Raw genomic sequence first — 15,134 nt, 5'->3', positions numbered from 1 at the left:
GTAAATCTTCAAACTTCTCAACCATCAAATCACTTTTTTCAGAGAAACCTATGCATACAGTTATCATGAAAATGATGCAACAAATACCTTTTTTGTGTCTGTAAAGATGCAAGCTTCATTAAACTGTGCAAATTATTTCTGTACATCCCATAGTTTTCTCAGAAAGGGTTGAAAAGATTTAAGAATTAGGGTAGTTTCTGAGCTGAAATTACGCACAAAATCATGTAAAGTCTGCCAAATGTTACAGTGCTTTAACATGAACAGACCAGCCACGTGGGTCTGCTTGTCCAGCAGATAGGAAATTCCTGTCATGACTGCTAGAAACAGAAATCGGGGATCAATCTTAGAGGCATGTATGGCTGATGAGTTGTTGTCTCGCTGAAGTGTTGATATCCAGTGCAAACCATTTATAGATCCACAGTCAGACAGTGAAACAGTCATCTGTAAACTGACCTAAGGCTACTGAATATTTAACTGGTGACCATGTGATATTAAACAAGGGTGAATGAGCTTATATACTACAAGTTTACACTCACTTTTGTAGAGAAGTTCCAGGTGCGTTGAGATCTGTCAACACTTGACACTTGAATGCAGTGGATGTTGCTCAATATCTGCATAACATAACAGTCAAGCACATTGTGTAATTATAACATGCAAGAAAGCAAACATAACTGTAGAGGTGTTAATAATAGCCATGCCTGCTGGCCCATCATGGTTTCCTTCTGAAATATATATGCTGTTTATAACAAACCAAACTTACAATTAAACTATAAATAAAATATATTTATTTTCCCATCCTCAACTTACAGGTCATTATATCAACTAAATTCAATTCAACATTTACAACGATATGACTGTGTTTGCACCTTATAATATCACAAGAAAGATGTTGAAAATTTGTATTTCTACCCACAAGGAAAAGCCCTATTTTAGATCATTTAGTCAGCACTTTGATTACATGTACTCACATTTTCCCCATCAAACAAACAAACTCGGACACGTCTGTCAATTACTTCTAGTCCTGCAGAAACAAGGCAGAAATACAAATTTACACAAGCTGAATTAGGTCTGCCAAATCTTATCAATAATCTACAAAAATAGTTCAAAAACGTCAAACTTCAAAACTCCTCAGCCCTGAACACTTATTATTACTAAATTATTATTATTACTCAGTTTGACGGAACAATATGGGGCATTTTGATTTTAAAAACACACCTTTGAAAGGAAAGCACTGTCGATTCATCATACAAACCAAGGTGAAATATACAGTTAAGATAAGACAAATCTCACAAATTTTTGCACAAATCTTGCTTGCCACGATTTTTAACACTGGAATTCTTATGTCGTTTATTTTGATAAAAATTGTTAGCACAGTTTTACAGATTCTGTTATACAAGACTTAACAAATTAATGATGAAGTCTGACCTTGGAAAGTAAGTTACAAATGTATAAAAGTTTGCAGCACAGCATAGCGTTGTGAAGATCATTTCAGGGCTTCACAAAAAGCATGATTTTATCAGTCAACACAGAATAATGCCTTCAGAATATGCCCGAAAAGACACATTACAAACAAGCAAAAAAGCTGAAGAATTGCAGTATGTGAGTTACATAGGCTGTTAGACCTTCATGAACTTCCTTTAACTCTCTGGCCGTAAGTGGGAAGGTCTGTCAACAACCTGCGGATGGCCCGCTTTCCTACCACCATAATGCTGGCTGCCGTCGTATAAGTGAAATATTCTTGAGTACAGCGTAAATACCAATCAAATAAATAAATCAATCAATAGCTTCAGAGATATCACATAACAAAAATGGAGATCGTTAAGCAAAATTTGCTGATTAATATGCAAATTTATGTATGGATTAATTTAAAATGGTCAGAAAGCACATCTATGAGTTACAATGATCTTTTCTACAAAATTTCGTGAACTTTCCTTCAATCAGAGAAAATGCAATGACAACAAATGGGGACACACTGAGAAAAAAAATGGTTGCATGGACTCACGGCAACACGCCCAAAGGTGAATTCCATGTGACGGGTGCTACATTTAGATTGTCTTCTGACTCATTCAATTATCAAATAAACAGTTAAAAACCGTAAGGACAACGCCATTCTTAACACAGTGCTATCAAGAGAGCCAAAGTTACTAAGAGACATCAACCAATCATAATAGATGCTATTTTGCAAAGTGTGACGGGTGCTACAGACAAAAATCACCCTTGACGCATCACTCAGACATCTTCACAGATCCCTCCGATTTGTTTGCGACTGAACCTTAATCTTGTGGTTGAATATTAGTTGAGTGAATAATAAGTGAGTCACTTATAATAATCAATAATAAATGAGTGAGTCTTTGAGATGTAGATATAGTATTAGCCCTGGCGAAACAAAACTATCAGCATGACGGGGACTACAGGTCTTTTGATGGATACTACATGCTAGAAACTATGCCATGTAAATTATAATTATTATTATAATTATTATTATAAAAGTAAAAAAAAGACAACCAGAAAGCACATAATATAGATGTAATCAAAATGTTTCAATGAATGTCACTTATAATAGTTTTGAAGCTGAGTGGTCATGCTGGTTGACTGAACTCTTGTGTCATTTCACTGTGTCTATCATACATGTACCCTGTGTGTGAATCTGGTTTACGGGGTGTTTATTGTGGGATAATATACATGTATGGATGCAAGTGTTTTCTCACAATTACTGTGTCCCTATAGGGCCATCCTTAAAAATTCTAAACACAATGCCATGGAAAAAATAAGGTCATACATGTATGTACCAACACAGATGTGGAAGGAATAAATGAATGATTATGGCTTGACGCCACATCAGCAATAAGCATTTGGAAAGAAGAAGAATGATTTATATTCTGACATCAGTTGGTAACGATGGTAAGTACACCTGTGTCAAGTGAAGTAATCCAACATGCATGGAAAGTCACATGCCTTTCCACAATCTGTTACCCCCGCTTGCAGATGCTGAAGGAAGTCGAATACAACTTGCTATGTATTTGTTGCTGTCAGATTTGCTTATATGGAGTTATGTTTTCTCACATATTTTTAAACCTGCTGGGGTAAACATTACCACATCAGAAACAAAATGTTTCAAAAATTTTGTTTACTGTCCCCCTCACACCATCAACTGTCTGACTACTGCCTGGGACTCGTAGATGTAGAAAGTAAATCATGAATTTTTTTTTTAACTAAAAACGCCATGTAGGACCTTCAGTGAATATATGATATCTATTAAAACTTCACTGAAGATCTAGTCATGAAATGTACAGATAGCATACTTCATATGTTCTAAATGATCAGTAGCAACAACAAATAATTTCAATTCAAGGTGCTGTTACACTAATATTTACAGTAAATTCTAATTTGCTCCTAGTGCCAATGAGCTGACTGAACATGACACCATTATATATACTGTACACAATTTATATGGCAGGATACAAGTTTAAACACATTACACAGAACTGACCTAAAGGGCTTCATATTTAATATGATTTATGACACAAGAAGTGCATAATTACTGCACATTTGGATCATTAGATAAGAATAACTTAGAGTTGGTAGCAAGGCTGATAAAAAGCTAGTCTGTAGGAAGCACATGAATGCAAGTCTTTAGCACAACACACAAATCACTAACTCTTGTAGGGGGTGAGGTTGTTAAACACCTGTCACTGACTTATTAGAGTGCAGTGGGAGGAGGCAAACAGGTGTGTGGGGTAGGACGTCTAACAGTGCCATGTCTCACACCATTCATATACTTACTTTCTTGGTTTGATACTGGTAGACAAAAGGTACAGGTGGATCATATTAACTTCATATGAAAGAGAAAGCCTATTGAGGACCGTTGTATTCTAACCAATACATAACTCATCCATATGCAACTTAAATTTAATAATAACTTCACAGAAAAAAAAGTGTAAAACAGCATAAGCTGACATGTCATATTCACAAACCTATACAACTTCACATAATGAAAAGGAGAGCTGGAAAAAAAATTACTCAAACTGTTGCTTTTGACATTTGTATATAAAAAGGTAACACAGTAGGTTTCCCTGATGTTGAGTCTGAACAATATTGTCGAGTTAGAAACAAATGGCCAGAGATAAAAAATTGATACAAGTTCTTATTTCTAATCTAAAAACTACAACAATTTTAAATCATACATGCAAATATTTGCATACATGTTTGCAAATACAAAATATACAAAAATAAGTCAGTGTTGATCTTGAAGAAAAGAATGAATAAAGAATGTTTTCTTTGTCCTTCTTCACAGAACACTTGCCACTGCGATGACATCACAGGTTTACGAGAACACCTCAAAGTGAAACATGTTTTGATCGTTTGCTCACTTGTATCAAGTTAAATCTTGAAATAAAATTGTTATTCATGCTCCACATAAAATTTAGATTTGGTAACACAGCTACTGAAGAGCTCTTCTGTAGGAGACACATGAATGCCAAGCATCAGCTCAACACATGAAGTAATTAAACATTCACCTTAAAATGGATTCCTATATACAAAGTAGTCATGAAGGTAAGAAACTTTGTAATTTAAGGTAATTACCAAGCATGCAGGGCATCAACAATGGGACAGCCCTCCCGTGTTATTGTGCATAACATGTATGCAAAACAGGAGCTCAATACATGTCTGATATACCAACCTGAATATTTACCATAACATTGATTCAAAACACTAGAGACGAGAATTCTGTAATTTCGGTACCAAAATATGCCCATAGGGCAGCAATCATGGAACATTACCTTTAATGTGCTTTACATGAATTCAAAACCGGAACTCAATACATTCAGTACTTTTCAAGATACCACAGTTAACATTTACCTTGACATTGCTTTCATTGTTACTAGATGCCAACACCAACATAAGGGGTGTGGCACTAGCTACACTTGTACTTGTTAAGGTGAGATAACTTAAATTTAGGAGCAAGGCTACCAAAGAGCACCCCTGTAGGAGACACACAAGTGCAAAACTTAAATGCTCAATACACGAAGTACTAAAATCATGAATTTGGTAATTTAAGGTAATTAATATGCACACAGAGCATCGAATTATCACCCTTGTGTCATTGTGCTTTATGTGCACGTAAAACTCCAGGTTATAACCTGCCACACTTTTTGATGTACCACCCCTAACATTTTGTTTAACTTTGATTTTAACTGTCTACTACACTAAGCGAAGAATGTGGTTATTTACAGTATCTAATATGCACATCAGCAATAGCATGAGTGAGTGAGTGCTTGGGGTTTAACGTAGTGCTTAACAATTTTTCAGTCATATCACGATGAAGGAATCTTTAGAGTGCATGTAATGTGCCTTCTTGTTGCAGGACAGATTTCCACCCCTCTTTGATCTAGTGCTGCTTCACCGAGATGCCTTACCGAAGGCAAGTAAGCAGCCCTACCCAAGCCATTATACTGATACAGGTCAACCAGTCGTTGCATTATCCCCTTGATGCTGAACGCTAAATGAGCGATAGAGTATCCCCCTCGTGTGACTGTGCTCTACATGTACATGCGTGCAAACCCTGAGCTCAATAAATAAGGCCATGGAATTTGGGTGGTTGACGTTACCAAAAATCGGCTACGTGTTTTAAGCCTTGAATAACCAAATGTTTGGTTTCGCCACGACCTGAAAACATACCAATCGTTCGCGCAATTGGTTATGTGAACATGTGGCTTATAAAGCCATCTACCATACTTCCTAGCATAATTTTACCTTTACTTACCGTAACTTCGCCAAAGAATATTAATTTGCGTATGAAGTTGGTTGCATTGCAGTACAGTCCGCCATCATACATGTCCAGCGGAATCCTCGGATTGCACAATGTCTACATGAGGAGGGGGGGGGGGGTGGGGGCAAAAAGCATGAACAATGATCAGAGTGGATCAGAGTGGAGCATATTACATGGCTTTCAAGGCTAAACCAGCGTGTGTTATATTCCTGAGTATTTTTATTTTCTTTCAATGATTAATAATTACTTTATTATTTAATAGTTAGCTGCTTGTGGCGTGTGTAATATTCAACCTGCTTATGAAGCCCTCACCATCCCTGTCTGATAAAATAGTTTTGTCCACAGGGTGAAATAATGTAACCATTCACACGAGGGAATGTCAACGATGACCAGCTCATGGAAAGTTGTTGACTTGTAAAAGTTTAAGTCTGATCAAATTGAGTGAGTGAGTGAGTGAGTGCTTGGGGTTTAACATCGTACTCAACAATTTTTCAGTCATATCACGATGAAGGAATCCTTAGGGTGTATGTAATGTACCTCCTTGTTGCAGGACGCACTTCCACCACTCTTTCATCTAGTGATGCTTCACTGAGACGACTTACCGAAGGCAAGTAAACAGCCCTGCCTGAGCCATTATTCCGATACGAGTCAACAAGTCATTGCACTATCCCCTTCACGCTGAACGCCAAGCGAAGAAGCTACAACTTCCTCTTTTAAAGTCTTAGGTGTGACTCGACCCAGCATTGATCCTGGATCTACCGCTCCCGAAGCGGACACTCTACCAACTCTGCTATCCAGGCCGGTCTGATCAAATTGAATGTCACCTTTCTCCTCCACTGCTAGCCAACTAAGAGTACAGTACATGACTGACTCAACCCAGAATTGATCATGGATCTACCGCTCCCGAAGCGGACGATCTACCAACTGTGATATCCAGGCTGGTCTGGTGCAAAATTTCAGGGCCTTATGAATGCAGTACTTTTTGAAATACCATCCCTAACATTTTGTTTAACACTGATTCTAATGCACAATACACAGTTAATATGTACACACCGAATTAACAATGGAATATCCCCCTCATCATTGTGTTCTACATGCAAATCCTGATCTCAATACCAGCAGCAATTTATAAGATAGCACCCCTAACATTTCGTTTAACAATGCTTTCCCAGTTATTGGAACTAAACCTGATGCTCAAAGTACGACATAAGCAATGCCTGTCTGGGGCTATTCTAGGTCCAAAGTTTGGGCACCCTTGGGCCGAGCGTAGCGAGGCGTTGCCTATTAGCCGGGGGTCTGGTGGCCGCAGGCCCCCAGCCGCTAGATTTTTTCGACGCCCAGAAATGCATTCTAGGCCATATTAAGCACTTTGATAGATGTTATGAAAAGCACTCTCAGGTATTTTAAACAGCTTAAAATATTAGTTAATACTATCCACACATTTATATTTTACATCTATATATATACGTTTTAATAATATAACGATATACGTCTCTGTTGTAGGCCTACGAACTGGGACTGACCCTGAGTTTTAGATGTGACATACATACATGTGACAAATAATGAAACAGTGCATTTTGTCGCAGACCCTCGGGTTTTAATTTATAACACATACCATCACATATATGTCAGCAGGTTTGTTGTTGTAAATAAACAAGTGCATGCACAATGTACCTTGACTTTCACCCAAGCACTGCTTTGAGTTCATTTACTTGCTCATTATAGTAAACATTCTATTTCTTATGTATTGACTTGATAACTATCAGTATGTCAGACATGCACATAATAGATACATTCAGAACCATAATGTGCAAAAAGTCTCAAACAAATTGTGTATTAACTCACCAAGTTCATCTTTTCAAATGAAAATTAGCACATTATGATTCAGCAAGGCAGGATCCTACGATCTTTCATTGAAGCCCATTTCTCCGCTATTCTTTTCACGTATGATTCTGAAAGGCTGTCAGGGCCATTCAGGTTTATTCTCATGAAACGATCCAAGCTTGTTTGGTTGAGTGAGGCTCTCAGTGAGCTGCAAATGAGGTTCATGGCAGAAAAACCTCTTTCTACGTTTGCTGTGGAAGGCGGGATTAGTAGTGCCAATTCAAACAATTTCATACAGTGCTTTGTGGTAGTTAAGCTCCCAGAAGCACACATTTGCTGATAAACTGAGGCAGATTCCATGGGATGACTGTCAATGTAGTCACTGGTGTCCATCTTTTTGATTTTCTTTTCTCGGACCATCTTAGCAACTTCTGTCCTGAAATCGTAGCAACAAGTTTCGTAAGCCTGATCAAATTCTTGTAGAAAATCTGACCTCTCTCCAACTGCTTCCTGCCTATTAATTAAAGGATAGGAAGTGTTTGTTTCACCCCCGTGAGTATCCAACTGTGTGTCACCATAAAACTCAATGAGAGCATCCAAGTGAGCAAGCCTGTCACTAACTTGAGGCTTGAGTGAAGGATTAAACACATCAAAATGTTTTAACACAGGGTTGTTGATTGATATGGCATCCTCCAATTCTTGTAGAAGACTGTGCAAAAATGGTCTTGCTACAGTTTGTTTGAATTGTTCCACAGTTTCTGTAACAGACTGATCGTGATCAAGAAAGCTGTCTTCTCGTCTGAGGCGTCTCCCCATCTCTGCTCTTGTCTTGTTCTTTTCCACAAATTTTCTTGCTTGTGAAAAGTATTTGCCTAGATCCAAATTTGCAGAAAGCTCTGAAATAGCTAATTTCAGTTTTTGAAATCTTGCCGGAATAGATGTGAAATCCAGGTTCTTTCTCTGAAGAAACTTAGAGAACTGATTTATGGCGATCAGCACGTCGGCGAGTAAAACTGCCATCAAGCACACTTCAATAAGCTGATCTCTACAGCCCTTTACTTCAGGTTCGCCTCGATTAGCGAACAGAGTGTCAAGAGAATCCAGCAAACAGTCCCAGCGTGACAATATCCTCACACATGCTTCTCCGTGACTCAGCCACCGTGTTGTGCAAGCCTTCAAAATTTTAACAGGCGTGAGGCCTTCAACAGCCTGTGCTTCTTCAAAAACGGCGAACTTGATAGTTGAGTGTTTGAAAAGTTTCCAAACTGTGAGCAATACTTTGTCCAGCTGCTGAAGTAATGGGAATTTCTTCATTAAGTGTACGAATACTAAAGCCAGTTTGTGATTTCTGCAATTCTGGTATATTGCGTGAGGGGATATGTCCCTAATTCTTCTCTGAAGTCCGTTTTTTTCACCAGACATTGTGTTTGTTCCCATCAAACCCAGTAAATCGAATTTCTTTCGGTTCAAGTCCTTTCTGTTTTAAAACGCCCATCACCTCAGTGAAAAGCGACCCAGCTGTTTTATCAGCCTTGATTTGAACAATTGATAAATATTCTTCACTAACCTTGTGTGTTATTCTGTCCACGTACCTGATGAAGATGGTGAGTTGTTCTCGATCTTTTTCATCTGTGCTTTCGTCTGCTAAGATGGTAAAGCCAGAGCAACAGGCCAGCTTATCGAGAAGATCTGTCTCTAAACAACAGTTTATCGCACACAGAAATTCCTCAACGCTTGTAGATGACAAGTATGTGGCGTTTTTAGCACTAGATTGGCAATGCCATCGTAAGTCTTCCTCTCCCAAATTTGCAATAAAATTCACAAATTCTTGAAAGTTCTGTTTTACTGCCCACTTTTTCTTAGCAATGAAGTATGTTGATTTTATCAATTTTTCGACTACTCTCTGATTTCGGGCTTGTTCTGTTTGTTTTTGTTTTGCCAAAGAACTCGTTATCTGCTGTGTTATATTTCCCTTGGAAACCATGGCTTGTATAGCTCTTTTCTGAGTAATGGCATTCTGGTGTTTACTGCCACGGCTGTGATTTTCTAAAACCCTTTTTGGATGGCCTTCTAGTTTAACTGCTTTATTTTTCCATGTCTCGTCACCTGTTACAGCATATTCCTCACATAATTTGCACTTCCAACCTTGTTGGTCATGACTGTAATAAAGACAAGAAAACATTTTTTCCCACTGGGCCTGTGATTGACCGTCCCTGTTTGTTCGTCCGTCAAATCTTTTGCCCTCCGTTGTGCTATAGTCTAAAGGCTCGGTTTGTTCTGGTGTTGAAGGCCTATCGCTGTCGACATTTTCCTGTATATTTTCCAAGTTTTCTTGGGTGTGAAGTTTAGAAGTGCTTGGTGTTTCGCTGGTGCTTGCCGACGCCGGTTCGGGGCTAGGGGATATCAGCACGCCCGACTCCGGCACCTCTGGCTCTGCAGCACTTCCCTCACTATCGATGCCGTCACGTGTTTCATTTGCTTCTGAAATCCTTGCCTTTTTTCGACCACTACCGCCAAAAAAATCTGTTATTTTTTGTGGATTTTTCAGGTCCTCTGTGCTGTTTAATCGGCCGGATCTATACGTTGATGCTTTTTTGTTATGGCTAACTCTAGTCGTCTTTGGACGCGGCATTTTGGCATCAATCAACCGGTACGTCTCGCTATCACCTCGCCTGCCATTTCTTGCCTAGTGCACGATTTCGGGGTCACCGCGCACGTTCAGTTGCATTGGCTTTGTATGCGCGATGTCCTTCAACCTGTCTGAGGTCACTGTCTTGAACGTGTGACCTGATTATCCTAACATTTATTGGGAGAAGAGTTCCACTCTCCGCGCAGATTCAAACAGCATGTGACAATGCATATTCTGTATCCTCTTTGCAGAGATTTAAACAATACATCACGCTAGCTACCAATTGTGATTGTAATGGCCTATTTAAGGGTGTTTTGATGTCGTTTTGTTTCCTACTGTTTAGACCGATCCATACAAGCAGTGAAGTTCATTTTTCCGCGAATATTGTTTTTCTTTGTCACTCGTTTGGGGCGCCCAAACTGGCGACGCCCAAACCCGTTATATCGGGTTCAAAATCGGCCTAGATCAGCTCTAGCCTGTACTTTGTGCCGGCGAGTCAAAAATTAGAAGAGAAGCTATCTGACTACTGTTTATAGTGTGTTGCACCTGAAACCATCTATCATTTTCAAGATTGACAGCTACTTGACAGAGATGTACATATAAATACATATTAATTACCAGCTCCTGGAGGAGGAATTTGACGACACGCAGTCAACGTTACTGTCTTCTCTATCCACACGGTTCGCTCACGAATCTGTAAACAGCGAAAACCAACCATCATTAATTTAAATCAACTTTACTTATTAGGAGTATCAGAGCCTGGAATCCCAATGATCTGCAAATCAGGACACAGATCAAATTAGGATCATAACTTCCTCAACATATGTCATAGAGCTATTTTTGATCATGCAAAAACCAATGCTGCGAGAAAAACCAAAGTACACCAAAGTACAGCTGAAGAGCTTAGTGCTTCCTTCAACAATGCCTGCATGTAAATATTTGTACACAGACAATTCCACACCACACTTTCTCCCACTCACACACCCTTAACTGGAGTGATACTGAATAGCTGTGAATTTAGAACAAGATTTATTTATTATTTATTTATTTCATTGGTGTTTTATGCAGTACTCAAAAATATTTCTCTTATACAAACAGCATTATGGGGGCGTGAGGAAACCGAGCAGAGTCCAGGGGCCAACCACCCATGAGCAGGTTGCTGGTAGACCTTCCCACATACAGCTGGAGAGGAAGCCAGCACGAGCTGGACTTGAACTCACAGTGACTGCTTTGGTGGAAACTCCTGGAGATCATTACGCCTCACTGACGCACTAACCCTCTCGGCCATGGTGGCTCCCCCTAGAACAAGAAGACCATACCCTGTTTCTGGATGGATCTATGAAGAGGTCTCTATATGTCACATTAGATGTGCTGAGTTTGGGGGCCAAGAAGTGCTTCATTCTGTGGAACTCTGAAATTAGCAAACAAAGACAGACAGACACGTGAACCTGTAATTACAAAAAGGAAAATATCTGTGATATTGAATCAAAGGCAGAGAAACAAAACTGTCACCTCCTACCTGTCATAAAATACAAAATGAAAACAGACTTTATCTGTATAAAACATATAATTTAATAGTTTTACAGAATACAGGTAGTAAAGATTTAATCACTTACCATCCTTGAACTTGTGGGCCAGCGTGGATGGTCTAAACCCAGATGGGATTGCTCCCATAGCATGGAGTACATCCGACACACTTGTCTGCCGGTACAAAATACATTAGACTATAGCAAGAGTACCATTTGTAACAGTCAATTCACTGTTTAACAGAATGTTCCTGTGCAAAACAAAGGCAAATATAGCTGCTAAAGCAGCAACGCCAGAGTTCAAGTTGGTATTGCTGACCTATATGGTGTCACTTCCGGTTACCTTGTTGGTGTCCATGTATAGATACATAACCAACTTAATTAGAAAGCCTACATTCTTCATAGTCATTTGTGCATTGTAAGTACAATGTACAGCTTGTATATGCAGATGTGCCAAATGGAGTAAATCGACCTTTGGATAATATTTGAAGGCACGCATGTCCCCTCTTTGTTTTTTAACACAGCTCAACAATTTTCAGCACACAGAGGATATGTATAGCTCTTTGCACTCAGTGATTTTCCGCTTTACAGCTGTAACAGCTTTCTGTCACACGACCTCCAAATATGGTGCAAATTGTGTTTTTTTCTCATTTTTTCAATTTGCGACAAAAACATACATCACAGAGCAAAAATAAGACTGGATTCATGATCAGGAGCTCAAACTACATCAGACAGCATTTAAAGAATCACATTTTTTGTTTTCCCATGACGTCACATCATATGTTTCATTCAAAGCCTAATTTGCATGCATATTGCATCCTTTTCCTGTCCAAATAGCCTCCATGGAACACTTGTTATGTGCGCTAAATTTTAAGTCAACCGGACATTACGTTTTGGAAGATATCGCTGTCAAATGTTTTTACTTCAACCCAAAATGGCTGCCAGATCATGTGACTAGGGTAACCCAACTTTTAACTCGTAAGAGCACATCACAGGACCTATCTCATACCAAAATTTCATGCATTTCAGATCAGATGTTTTAGGTGTAGAAGTTTTTCAACTTTGAAAAATGAAAAAATGGCCATTTTTTTTTTTTGGCATGTACTACTTCCAGTTTATGTAAAAGTTTTCTGCCTGCCTTGGGATGATTTCAGGCCTTAAGATTGCATCTCTGGCCTCATTGGTTTAGGAGATATACCCATTTAAAGTTTTGATGAAGTCACTTTCGGTTTTGCAAAAATTGCATATTCGGAATCAGCGTCAAAAACTGCATCAGATAGGACTATTTGCCGGACATTATCTTTGGATTTGTAGAAATTTATTTGTCACACGACATTTTCACCCAACAGTGAGCTTGTATGATTTTCAACGAAGAAAGTTTTCGTTCTCAAACTTAACAAGCCTAGTTTTGTGCAACTGCAGTTCAAATTTCAGCTCATTCGCATTAGCCGTTTGGGAGGAGAAGATTTTTAAGGTTTTCATCAAAATGCAAGATGGTCACCAGGTCACGTGACGAAATCTGCTCAAAAGCTATGATGCACAACTTCAAGTCCTACAGATAAACATGTTAAAATTTCATAAACTTCAGACTCATAGTTTTCTCTAGAAACTTGGGACAATTTGGGTGAGAATAATACTGATAAAAACAAAAAAACCTAACAGATAAACAAATAATCCTAACAGATAAACAAATAATCCTAACAGATACAATAGGGATTCAAGCCTAAATGGCTTCAACCCCTAATTAAAGATCTGATTTACTTTCTCTACTTCACTTGTCTTGTAGTTTGCTTTTTTTTTTGTCAAAATAAACAAAATAATGATGGGAGAAATTATGGGTAATATAATGAAATAACGGGGAAATATAAAGAAAAATAAATTTGGCTGTTCCATCTCTTATGTCAGACTTATCTGGGAAGAATGGAAGATCTAAATGATTACCTCTGTTAAAGCTGTCTTGATACCTTTCCACAGCTCCTTTGCACTTGAAACAACAAGGTATAAGGCATATAAATGTTCATGTTAATGAGTTGCTCCTGTTCAGTAGAGAAAATGCATTCAAATGTTAGAAATGGGGAACTTGCAAAACTCCTTCCCTCCTGTAACAAAACGGTCTCAAGCCGTGAACTTTTGTTCTTTGCTTTACTGCGTCACAATAATCAGTGTGTGTGTGCTCACATATGAAGAAACACATATACATATATATGAAGAATATATATGTAAAACACATATGAAGCACACAACCACTGAATCGCACAGAATAAAACAATGTGTTCTACAGGGATTAGGACCTTCTGTGAAACTCATCCTTGAGTCTTCCTTTGCATAGAATGTTTTAAAACTACTGATTCACAGAACAGCTTCATGTGCATAAAAATGAATCTGCATTAAAAATCCAATTTTTTGGGAGTCTTTGCATTTCACCTAATGTGACTTCAGACATTTCTGCTTTGACATAAAAATTACATTAACACAGAACAAGTTTACCTGACAGCAGCCATACTGGATTATCTATAGAGAGGAAAAATCAACCCCAACAGTCTACTCAGTGATCTCAAATCACTAAGTGTAAATTTGATTGGCTTTTGACTGCTTGTCAAGATGTTCACAGAGACAGATGTGATGTCTACAAAATCTAAAAAGGAAGAAACCATACTGAAGTACTTAATGGCCTGAATGTCCTCTCAATGACCTTTTGGTTGAAAACTGTGAATATCTTGTCCACAAAAACCTCTTGTGTGATGAAGAGATGGAAAGCTGCAAAGTACCTCAATGTCCCCTCACCATTTGTGTGGTAGAGGACAATAATGAGTGTCACACCTGATATCAGCATGGAAGAGGCAGAACTATTTCCTTTTCAAATGCTCTTTAATACACTCAGAACTTTACCTTCTCTTGCCAGTAGGGGTTATAACTTCATCTGCCTCCAAAGTTTCTGTCTCTTGCAAATGCTTGTATTTATTATGTAACTGGAAAAAACAAATAGCACAAGTGCTTGTACAAATGGTTTAGCTGAATGAGCTAGTGAAGGTCCCCTATGCCAAATGAACATCTATGGGAAATGACCTAAAATTTATCAATGACTTAGTTGCTCATTTTGCCTGATTCTCTGAGTTCTTCTGCTTTTAGAAAAGTCATGAAAGTGTTCTAAGGTTTGATTAAAAGTTTGGAAAATATTCTCTTGGGAAAATGTAATCTGTTTAAATATTAGGTCATTTAACATTTGTCTTGAAAAAAAGTGATAAATGATTTTCTTACATGCACAAAAAAATTTCTTTTCAACCAAATAGTCCAAAAGATTCACTATCGAGTAGAGCTGAAAGTTTTAATGCCTGCTAGAACTGCCTGCACATCTGTATTTACTGTAAACCAGATCTAGCTTGAC

The 15,134-nt window shown here is 38.4% G+C and overlaps 1 protein-coding gene across 1 annotated transcript in view; it reads right to left on the bottom strand.

The window, feature by feature from the left end:
- Positions 1–15,134, bottom strand: part of LOC135466978 (nephrocystin-1-like) — a 39,193-nt gene that overhangs the window by 15,735 nt on the left and 8,324 nt on the right. Inside the window, exons 11-17 of the mRNA XM_064744732.1 lie at positions 14,639–14,718; positions 13,691–13,733; positions 11,840–11,924; positions 11,543–11,634; positions 10,842–10,917; positions 969–1,021; positions 537–611 (exon numbers count right to left, since the gene is read on the bottom strand). Of these exons, the coding sequence (XP_064600802.1) occupies positions 537–611; positions 969–1,021; positions 10,842–10,917; positions 11,543–11,634; positions 11,840–11,924; positions 13,691–13,733; positions 14,639–14,718 (504 nt within the window). The remainder of the gene's footprint in view (positions 1–536; positions 612–968; positions 1,022–10,841; positions 10,918–11,542; positions 11,635–11,839; positions 11,925–13,690; positions 13,734–14,638; positions 14,719–15,134) is intronic.

This window comes from Liolophura sinensis, chromosome 6 (genome assembly GCF_032854445.1).
Source record: "Liolophura sinensis isolate JHLJ2023 chromosome 6, CUHK_Ljap_v2, whole genome shotgun sequence".
NCBI lineage: Eukaryota > Metazoa > Mollusca > Polyplacophora > Chitonida > Chitonidae > Liolophura > Liolophura sinensis.
This window is presented reverse-complemented; position numbering and strand designations above follow the sequence as displayed.